Source organism: Triticum aestivum, chromosome 2B (genome assembly GCF_018294505.1).
Source record: "Triticum aestivum cultivar Chinese Spring chromosome 2B, IWGSC CS RefSeq v2.1, whole genome shotgun sequence".
NCBI classification, from domain to species: Eukaryota; Viridiplantae; Streptophyta; class Magnoliopsida; order Poales; family Poaceae; genus Triticum; species Triticum aestivum.
Window position 1 is genome coordinate 793032504 of NC_057798.1, and position 11171 is coordinate 793043674.

An 11171-nucleotide genomic window follows, 5' to 3' on the forward strand; every position below is an offset into this window, starting at 1 on the left:
TCTGTGAGACAAGTGACCGTGGGTTGTTTCGCCCCCCTGTCCCTGTGTCGTTTGTTAACGTGAAGCCATACAGGTACATGGCCCAAAACAGTGAGTAGCATTGCAGCCCATCACAAAAGATAAAGGGCTAGTAGCAGGCTAGCAGCAGTCGTTCTCTCAAAAATAAAAAGTGACCTGTGTACACATAAATGAGGCACGTACACACAGGCCGCTATAATCGCTAGTTTCCAAACTGCCTCCTTCAATCTAGCGTCACACATGTACCTTGCCTTGCCTGCTATCGATCTTTTCGTGATTCCGTCGCATCGCCGTCAAGAGAAGCGAAGAAGGGAAGGGGACGACCGCGGGTGAGCACCGATCCGGTCCGGATGAGCCATGAGTGGCAACAATCCGAAGGAAAAAGGTTATTGTTTAATACCCTACGAGAATTAGATCAGTTCTTGTTTTGTCCTTTCCAAACTGTAATCTTTCTCCGAGTGCCACTATTCTTTGATTGCTTCCATAAATTGCTTGATTTTTGGTGTTCTGGCTTTGTAATTAGGTCGAATCAGTGAGGCGATCCCATCAATTACAGGGAAATTAATGAGATTTTGTAATGTGTTATCTATCACATTGTATTATTGGTAATTATTAGTTTGTAAGATTATCTTGTGTTTCTAGAGTTGTGAATTTGTTTTTGCCATTAAAAAAGAATTTCTAATGTCTTTGTAGAATTTTTTTTGTCATGTGAATGGAATTAAGAAATAAAATTGGGCATGGTTGCACACGGCGTTTCCTTTAGACCAGACCCTAAAATTTTCTACCAAAACATAGTAGTTGCCCATGAACTTAGTGTGAAACCTCCTCCCCCCCCATGCCGAAATCTGGCTCCGTCCCTGGGGGAAGCCTAGGCGGAGGAAGACGAGGAGGGAGAGAAAGAAGAAGAAGGCGGCGGCGAGATGGAGGACGCGGCGGGAGGAGGAGGAGGAGGCGGAGGCGGGGTGGGGCCCGGTGATATTCCTGGGCGCGTATCCTCGCTCACTGATATGTGGGTTCGGGGCCGGACACGAGAAGGCAGCAATGGACGAGAGCGGACGACCACACGCCGTCTTTTGTCCGCCACAGACCCATTTGTGGCCCAATTTTGGGTTTAGTTTGGGTCGGGATGGATGACAAACGGACAACAGGTGGACATGCGTGTTCGATTGGGTCGTCCCGTTGGGCCAAGTATTGTGCCCGGATGACCTAAATGGACAAAATGGGTCGCCCTTTCTGAGTTGGGCCATCTTACACTATCCCCCATAAGAAAGGTTTTTTATTTTTTTTCGATTGATTAGAAGGAGGGCAAAGAAGCCGGTTACAGGTTGCAAGCTAGCGCAAAAGCCAGCGAGCAGGGCCAAACAACACGAACGAAAAAACAAAACGAGCCAAGACGGCTAGAGAGCCAGACACCAAATCCTATTCTTGCAGCAACAAGTGCCGGCTAACCTGGTGGGAGCTCTTTGTAACTTACCACCATGCATTCCTGTAGCCCACAAAAAAATTGGCAGAGGAGCTTATCTCCATGGGTCAAATGCAACAAAAAAAAAGGTAGCGCTTTGTACATAAATTAAAGAGAACAGTGAAAAGTTGTACCTATAGACATTCGAATGGCACACATATAAATTTGAACACACTAAGTTAAAGAGAAATGGCCAAACTCGGCTCTTTAAATATCAATCTCTCTACCCGAATCTGACATGCTGAAATTCTTCTTATCTTAAGCTAATTAACAGTAGTTTCAAAATCTTAAGCATGTAATATGTTCGGCAATTGGTTTCGGGGTATTGACAAACAATTTTTTACACACATTCTTGTGGGGCCGGGCGGCTACCTTATGTTAGGCAGTGTGCCCTATCAGGAATGACCTGGTTTTTAATAATAAATTTATTTCATATCCTTTGCAGGTTATTCATGCATGTAAGCGATAGCTACGTACATGGTCTATCCTGCAGAGGCCAGAGGACAGAAATATTTTTATGGTGGCGCCTACCTGGCTAGAGCATACGGCCAGGGAGGTTTCTCCATTCATGGATGGTGGAGTAATCTCCGGATAGGATCTACCCCACCTTAGGTTGGACTTTTTATTATTGTTGTAGAACAATATTTTATTTTTGGTTGTGTTGGACGTGTTAGTTGTGTGCATCGTGCTACGCTTAAGATGAGCTTTCTTTTTAATGTGGTTGTATCACCTCGATAAGTCAATTGAATGAAATGTCCTTTATTGAAAAAAATGCTAATTAATGATAGACAAAAGGCTTGACTTGACTCTACCTCCTATAGAAAGTAAATAAAGCAAAGTTGATGGGTATTGGGCCATCTCTCGCTGAGCGTATATGGGCGGTGCAGGCGGATCTACATATTTGGGATCGCGATATTCTTAAGGGACCGAAAAAAGAATTTACAAACTAAAAAAAGAACTAGAAAGGCTGCGGAGGGGACCTATGTGTGCGGAGTCTCAAGCGTGACAAAAGGAGATTCTTGTCCTCATTGAAACTCTGTCGGAACAAGAGGAGATTTACTAGCTACAACGTGGTCGCGCAAACTGGCTATTGCATGGGGATCGTAGCACCTCCTTTTTTCATAATGCGGCAACGGCCAGAAAGAAAAGAAATCAGATTAAAAAATTGCTTGATGATAATGGGCTATGGGTGCAAGGTACAGAGATGAAGAATCACATTATGGCATATTTCTCAAACCTCTTTACGTCAGAAGTTTCCCATCCTAACTCGGAGGTTCTATCTCTTGTCCAATGAAAAGTGACCGATGAAATGAATGATGCTCTTCTAGCCCCCTATACGGTCGAGGAGGTTCGAAAGGCCCTATTTGATATTGGTGATTTAAAAGCGCCAGGTCCCGTCGGCCTCCATGCTATTTTTTACAAAATATTTTGGTCTATGTCGGGAGATGACTTGACTGAAGAGGTTCTTCAAGCGGTAAATACTTGTTCTATACCAAATGGGTGGATGATACTGCAATTGTAATGATCCCAAAGATTAACTCTCCTGAAAAGGTAACCCAATTTAGACCAATCAGCTTGTGCAATGTGGTGTATAAGGTTATTTCAAAAATGATTGCCGCTCGTCTAAAGATAATCCTATCAGATATTATTAGCCCAACTCAGAGTGTCTTTGTGCCTGGAAGATTGATTACAGACAATATATTGGTGGCATATGAATGTTTCCATACAATAAAAAACAAAAGGGCGGGTAAAGAGGGTTTGTGTGCCATCAAATTAGATATGCACAAAGCATATAACCGAGTGGAGTGGTGTTTCTTAAAGGAAATTATGCGGAAATTGGGTTTCAAAGAGATTTGGGTGAACTTAATTATGAAATGTGTATCCTCTGTGGAGTACCGGGTCCATATTAATGATGATGAGACGGAGAGTTTTAAACTAACTAGAGGATTGAGGTAGGGAGATCCCCTTTCTCCCTACTTATTCTTGTTATGTAAAAAGGGTTTGACCGCCCTTTTAGCTAATGCGGAGGAGAATGGAAACATTTCCGGTATAAAGGTATGGGTCGTACCAATGTCAATCCTATTTTGGGTAAGATTTGGAAATTATCGTGTCCTGCAAAGGTAAAAATATTTATCTGGCGAACGTTGCATGGAACTCTACCATGTCGTGTTACACTTGCCAATAGACATATGAAAGTTTCGCCTCTTTGTCCATCATGCTCAAATGGGCAAGAAGATACAAAACACATCTTGTTTTTGTGTCAGAAGGCAAAAGAGGTTTGGGGTAAGCTGGGGATGTACGAGGTAATTAAGAAAGCTTGTGTTATTGATCGTGCGGGTGAGCCGGTTATTGAATTCTTACTTCTTATGACGCACCAAGAACTATCTATATGAGGTTGCCAGAATGCAAGTGAATTAATCGCGATAACCACTTGGTATTTATGCTGGGAGAGACGCATGTTGGTTCATGAAGGAAAGTCTCAAGATTGGAACCAGATTTTGATGGGGGTTCGTGCTATAACAACAAACTATGTGAATGCCCACTTCCCTAGTGCGACTAGTAGAAAAGAAGGATGGAGCCGATCTCCTATGGGTTTTGTTAAACTAAATGTTGATGCTTCTTTTGACCATGATCTACTCAGGGGCACGACAGGTGCTGTAGTCAGAGATGACAAAGAAAAATTCATTGTTGGCGGAAATTAGAAGATCGATTGTTGTGCTGATGTACTAACAGCAGAAGCGATGGCTCTGAGGCTTGATTTAATTCTTGCACAAAAGGCGGGATGCAATCGTCTTATTATTAACTCTGATAATATGAAAGTCATTGACACAATGAAAAATGGAGGACAATCGGCAGGAGTTGCGGCGGCGGTCTTCGAGGATTGCTACTTCATGGCATGTGATTTTCCGTTGACTAGATTTGAACATTGTAATAGGATAGCTAATAAGGTTGCTCATGAACATGATAGGCTAGCGAAAGTTTCTGTAACTAGAGATTGGTTTGAGGAGCCTATGGAGAATATTGCACCTCTTCTTATAGACGACGTAACCATTAGTTCCAATTAATAAAGTGCATGTTTTCTTTAAAAAAAGAGTAAAAAGTATATATGTTTAGCTTGGAATCCATCTCTACATGCAAGTATTAAGATTTCATAAACTTGTTTTTCATAACTTTTAGTGCATCAATCCATTAGCTTAACTTAGCAATGTAACCAATGCTAGCTCCGCCCCCGATGAGATCTATTGTGTTTGCTAGAGAAATACACACATTTTGCAGTTCGAAATTATCTAAAGTAAGTAACCCTTAATTGTATATATCCCATCATACTACCCTATAGAAGAAAGAAAAGACCCTAAATCCACATCATTCATTTATCTGACAAGTATTTCCAAACAGAGGGAGTACATTATCAGAATAGTCTAGCCCCCTAAATTTGCATCTAAATCATGTGCCTATCTCCACGTCCCCATCTCTGTCAGAAATATGCCGACGATTCCCTTCAAAAAAAAAGAAATACGCCGACGATGCTAAAAAAAACAGAGGCATTTCCGGTGGCCTGTGGTGGTGACATGCATGAATCCGAACAGTGGGCCTTTTCACCTTGTTGTTACTCACCGTCGTGGTCCGAACGCGTGGCTCGTGTAACGCGTGGCTCTTCCATTTGTTAGTGCGGTCCATACATTCTGTGTGTGGTTGTGAGTTAATTGTACAGAAGTATCAATTGAAGCATCACATATAGATTGGTATCAAGATTGCTAATTTTTGCATATCAGTATTAAGATTGTGCCAGGCTGTTGCAAATAGGTCTAAACTGCATATAAACGCGTATTGACAGTGTATCTGACTGTTGGGGCCCGTCTGTCAGGTGCCGATGTGGCATATTTTTTGCAGAAAACCCCTTGCTTTATACGTAATCACATAAATACCATTTTTTTGCGGAAAAAGTTACCGTGAGAGACTTGTATTTTCGTTCGGACTTGTTTGGAAGTCGGCCCAACAAATGTTACCGTCCAATTCGACAAATCTTTATCTTTATCTTTACCTAATATTAAAGGGAGGATCGTTTCTCCACTTTTTTTGTCATACCTAATATTAAAGGGAGGAGCGTTTCTTCACTTTTTTCGTCACTAGTACAAATGCCCGTGCGTTGCACCGGGCAAAAAATGAAATGTAACCTGCTTCACGTGCCATTATGCAACATTTTTATAATCTAATTTTCGCAAACATCAGAAATGAGGTTACACTGAGTATTTTTTTTGTATGATGAAATTTGGAATAAGAAATAAGGCTACATGTGCACGGATCTTCTAAGACTGCTCTGCGGCAATGAACTGCACTTGTTGAAAGTCAGAGAAGAAACCAACGCCAGTCACCACAAAACTATGGGGGTGATAATGGAAGCCACCCCCCAACCAAATCTTTGGAATGTAATCCAGCCTAACAGCATCATCATGAAAGTTGCAAGTCCAGTTGCGGTAGAGAAATCACCCATGAAAGATGAGTGCTCGTTTGGACTGGGGAACTGCCAAAATGAATAAGGAACCATGAAAAGGTTAAAGGAGTACAAGGAAAGAAGAAAAACAAAAGCCGGAAAAAATTACCTGTGCCTTGAGCTTCGATTTCCATGTGACTTACACAAAATTGATTATAATGCCATATGCAACAACTAAGGTAGCAAGGCCCCTCACATATTTTGAAGAGATCAGAACTTTCATACTCTCTTTCATGCTAAGCTTAGGTTTGTTCTGTTGAAACAATGGCTATATTCACAACTGTGGTGATCTGAAAATGATTTAATCAAATCAACTTGAGCAAAAAGGGCTATCATTTGATAAGAAAGCTGACCAAAGATAAACTCAAAATTCCATATGGCAGGCACAATAATGACATGGACAAATAAAGGCATCACAAAGGTACCTCAAGGAATTAGAACTGAAAGGTAAGGCTTGCGGCCAGTGACCGGAAGTAGAATATGCTTAACTTGGGACAGAGCATTAATCACTAAAGCACTTCCAGATTCATTCACTTCAGCCCTCACTGGTTACAAAGCAAAGGCAAACAAATATCAAACAGTGGTCTCAGCTCAACCATCCATCGTACCTCTTCAAACATAATCAGAAGTAAGGATGTTCTTTGCAAGTTTGATTATGAATCACCACAAATTTCCCTGCTAAGAACAAAGTCAAGCATGGTGAACAATTCACTAACTTCGGTGCAGCAAAGGAAGGCCAATACATTGTCAGAAGCGCAACTACGCTTGGTCAGACACACAATCATTCAAACATCACATGAAAATATCAGCATCAGCAACCTGAAACCACTGCACCTCGCTCCAAGTCAAAGCGAAGTAACTAATCTTCAGTACACGTAGTGACAGCACAAAGAGACGACCAAGCAATCGACGTACAAATCTCAAGAAGACTTCAAGTCAGAGGCCGCCACCCACGCGCCTCCGCAGGGAGCCCGGCCGGGGCCAGTGGACCATGGCCATAGGCACCACCGTCTGGGAGGAGCAGCGCTGGTGGCCGGTAGCACTGCCCCCGCGGTGCGTTCCGAAGGCCACGGCTGCGCCGTGGGCGCCGCCTCAATTGCGGGCTGGTGCGCTTAAGAACGAGCCTTGCCGGCCATGTGCCATCGCCTCGCGGAGCGTCTTGGCCAAAAATATGAAACCTAATGCTATGCCCTGTTTAAAACTTTTTATAAAGTAAAAATTTTTCAAAAAAAATAGACATCACAATTTTCCATATGTATCACACACTAATCGTTTAGACTTTGTAGTTTCTCTACAAAGATTGACCACATATTCAATACCAGTTGGTGAAATAGGAACATATAGTTCTGCATTTCCACTCTACACAATGTTATTTCTCCAAAAACGAATCCATTTTTAGATATTTGTCATATTTCTGAACTTCAAATTGCTCATTGTTTGAAGTATTCAACATCTATACACAGTCAGGGCAAGATTGGACAGATGATGCTAAAATTGCAAGGGTAAGAAGATGGACCAGACACCAGATTAGTGGACAACCATGGGATGACCTCATAATTCAGAAGGGAGTCAGACTAATACATGATCAGTCAGCCTTAAATTCAGCATTCAAGGCAGTAACAATACCCTGATACTACAGATACGCTGATAGCAGAGCATGGTGTCCGTACCAAGTGGAACCAAACTTGTAGGCAAGTAAACCTAACACCATATCATAATATGAGCACGGTGTCTTTTACACTGTTATATTGTTCTGTCTACTTGGGCTGGCCCAACAGATGCTTACAAAGATGTTGGATAAAATAAATAAAAAATGCTGGATGAAAGCTAGATGCAAATGAGGTTATACATCATCAACAATTCACTGCTATAGTTTATTTAGATTCACGGACATGCTGTTTTTATATGTTCACTGGCAGAATCTACGGGACTGTATATGCTAATATCTGTGCAACTGTCTCTTCAAATTGCTAGCCTGCAGGTTGACATGATCAGCAAAACATTCCTAGAGGTACGGATCAGCAATGTAGTAGCAATCTAATCAAGTTTGTGTCTAGCCCGTGGCGCCAACGACACCTCCCGTGCCACTGCCGGCCTTAGAAATACCAAAGAATTATCACCCAACAACTATTGTATGCTTGATTTTTATTGCTTATAGCAAAATAAGGCCAAATTTAAATAACACTAATTTTACTATTTTCTATGTTCTTTGACGACTCTTGGTGATGATCTAGATTGTGTCTAACAAATCAAAGTAATTTACTTCACTCTGTTTTGCAAGTTTCAGTTTCTATAGCATGGCTTGCATGCGTCAAGGCAACATAGAGTAGTCATGAATGTATTACCAATCATATCATTATTAGTAATGATCTTTGTATGAATTAATATAGGCATCTACCTTACTGATACACTCAACATAAGCAACTTGGTCCAATGTTATTTGGTTGATCATCCCATTTTACATAATCCAATCGAAGAACTGAATTTTATGGGCACAACTGTACTACGTGCGAAGAATTGTACATAAGCAGATTTGGTAAATGAATACAGAGGCATGCTCTCCATGAAAAGTAGGATCAAAATAATGCCCCCCCCCCCCCCCCGCAATCAATATATATTGTTGTACTTAGTATAGTGAATTTTGGGGACATCAATGGCTGGTTTCAACATAGATATGTGCAAGATTTTCACCTGCAAATAACAATGGGTTTCTATATCTGTCCATCAGAGTGCATCATCTCCAATAATTATCCAACAGACTGCTAAAAAGATTATTTGTCCATATGATGGCTCTAGTCAGATATATATTCAGATGTCATACCAGTCGATGCAATATATGTACTCCGAAACTAAGCCTGGTGTTTGTACTGTTTATTAGCCTACAGATGTTCTCACGTACTCACAAGTATCTATGCAAGATTGTGGTAGTGGGCAGTAGCAGCGGGCTATGGGAAAGTTGTTTCATCAATGCGAATGCGCACTCCTTATTCCAGCTCTGAGGTTGGTGTTGACACAACTCCTGACAGAAAAAAATCATGAAAATGTGTTAGACACACAACTGTTCATGTCCTACCGAGCACGTCAACATATTGCCAATTGGTGGGTGAATACAAAGGTACAAACTGCATGCATATTAAGAATGACGTACATTATGGATACTATGGTAACAGCCAATACTTTGTCGCCTCCCACTACAGGCTCCCTTGCAACGTTGGGCATGACTCCATATATTCTGTAACCGTATAACTGAGGACACCGGTGCCCCCTTTAACGATTTCCACTGCAACCACCACTTCACCATCCCAGACCAAGCAGCAAAGGCTCATGTTGTTTCCGCACAGATCTTAGTAAAACATGAAAGCGATACTGAAAAGATATAAGGACAAAAGAGTTTTGAATATAAACGCTAGCCAGATAGATAAAACGCCATGTGCATCTACAAATTTGTATGGAGACTTGGATAGGCAATGCATCGTCTTTACCTCTAATAAAAAGCATGTAGAGATCAGTACATGTTCACTTAGTAAAATTATAGGCCCTCTAAGCATGTCTTCTCTGTAATAATTACACTAAAAGCTGTAAATCTGCAAGGGCTCTCTTGCTGGCAGGAAGACTTTTATGAGAAGCCATTGATCAGGACTGAATTATTCAACATCCTCACTCAAAGATTTTTCATCATTCCCATGGCATAAATCATGTAGTTCAATCCATCTCCTTTTATTACTCAATGGCCGTTAGGTAGTATACATCATCTTCATCCCCTATCTAACCAGCCTGAAAGTTTACTACTGGAACACCACGATACAACCATAGAGCCTCGTAATCTTAGCATGGAGCCGACGACTGCGACATGTAAGTTGCGACGGCATCTCCGACCACTACACGCTGACAGCCTGCTCATACTTGACCTTGCTTCTCGATCACACATGTAAGGAGCGGCCGTTTGCAAATTCAGCATGATGTGGTGAAGCAATTTGAAGAAGGAAGTAGTGTGCGTACGCATCTGAAGATGGTGGTGGCGTCGGGGCTGATCTCAAGGTGGGCAATGATGGAGCGGCAGAAGATGTGGCTTGGGCTGGGCCTTGGCTTGATGCCGGGACGGCTGGGGCGGCGGCCCATGCGATTGCTGCAAGCGAGCGGGACGAGCGTCGTCCTCGTGCAGACGCGGGCAGGGACAGACAGCGCCGACGCTGTTGGTCGAGCGGGGCGGTGCTCCAGTGACGAGGATGGCGGGGCCCGGTCGGATCCGGCCGGATCTGGACGGGACGGATCCATTTCCGGCGGATTTGGCGTGCAGGCGGCCGGATCCGGCGAGATTAAGGGCTGGTGGCGCCATGGCCCTTCTGGAGGTCCCTGTTCAGCGAGAAAGAGAGAAAGAGGTGAGAGGAGATCGAGAGGAAGGAGGAGAGGGGCGAGGCGGCGGAGCGGACGGAGCTCCGGCGGTGAGGCGCGGCGGAGGTGTGGGGTCGCCGGCGAGGTGGCTTGCGGGGGCGAGGGGAGCTCGGGCAGGATGGAGCTGCGGGAGGCAGAGCGGTCTGGTTCGGGCTGGGTTTCCAGCGTTATTTTTGTAAAAGTGAAATGTTATATAGAGACCCAGTAAAACAGGGACTGCGGGTTAATATCTTACAAACTGAGGGACTTTTATGCAAAATTTCTAACGACGACGGACGAGAGAAACCCAATTTTCTAAAGTATGACGCCCCACATATTCTTATTCTTTTGTCTCAAAAAAAAAAACATATTCTTATTCTTTTGTTTGTACCTTTTATTTTTATTTTTTTTCTCTTATGTTTTTTTTAGTTTCCTTTTTCCTATTTAGGTTTGTAAAGTATTCATCGCACTTTAAAAAAAATTAAATCATGTATTTAGAAAATGTTAAACATGTATAAAAAAATATTTTTTATGTATAAGAAAAATGTACAGTGTGTATGAAAAAATAGTGATCAAAACATGTATTTGAAGAAAATGTTAATCATCTATTAAAATAATATTAAACACAAATAAATAGGTTTCACATGTATATGAAAATTGTACAATATGTATGAAAAAAAAGGTCATCAAAATATATATTTCACGAAATTTTAACCATGTATTTAAAACAAACCTGTGTAATCAATATTTCATATGTATGCAAAAGATATACAATATGTAGAAAAAACTAGACATCAAAACGTATATATGAAAAGATGTTAATCATAT

At 41.9% G+C, this 11171-nt stretch overlaps 1 protein-coding gene and 1 long non-coding RNA gene across 9 annotated transcripts; one reads left to right on the top strand and one right to left on the bottom strand.

Moving 5' to 3' along the window:
• The first annotated feature begins 184 nt into the window (after positions 1-184).
• On the top strand, positions 185-2180 carry LOC123042803 (uncharacterized). Its single transcript, XR_006418901.1, has 2 exons — positions 185-403; positions 1926-2180. It is a non-coding gene; the product is annotated as an uncharacterized lncRNA (long non-coding RNA).
• A 3488-nt stretch (positions 2181-5668) lies between these two features.
• LOC123047468 (uncharacterized) lies at positions 5669-10444 on the bottom strand. 8 transcript variants are annotated; one of them, XR_006422996.1, is made up of 6 exons: positions 9972-10441; positions 9121-9338; positions 8876-8991; positions 6398-6517; positions 6082-6262; positions 5669-6002 (listed from the first exon to the last, which is right to left on the bottom strand). XR_006422996.1 is itself a non-coding variant. In XM_044471033.1 (4 exons), the coding sequence occupies exons 1-3, from the start codon at positions 10245-10247 to the stop codon at positions 6508-6510; spliced, it is 402 nt and encodes a 133-aa protein (XP_044326968.1). In that variant the 5' UTR covers positions 10248-10444; the 3' UTR covers positions 5669-6002; positions 6082-6507. The 8 variants fall into 8 exon arrangements, 3 of the variants coding, with proteins under 3 accessions (XP_044326968.1, XP_044326966.1, XP_044326967.1); XR_006422995.1 differs by having other exon boundaries at positions 9455-10441; XR_006422994.1 differs by having other exon boundaries at positions 9121-10443.
• Positions 10445-11171: the final 727 nt, after the last annotated feature.

Bases quoted from the DNA above. Each gene is read 5' to 3' on its own strand.
- LOC123047468 (XM_044471031.1), bottom strand. From the start codon at position 10,247: ATGGATCCGTCCCGTCCAGATCCGGCCGGATCCGACCGGGCCCCGCCA. The intron at 8,992-9,971 runs GTACGCACACTA...TTTTTCTGTCAG, and splicing joins CCACCACCATCTTCAGATGC to GAGTTGTGTCAACACCAACC. The intron at 6,003-8,875 runs GTGAGTACGTGA...TCATTTTGGCAG, and splicing joins ACAATCTTGCATAGATACTT to TTCCCCAGTCCAAACGAGCA.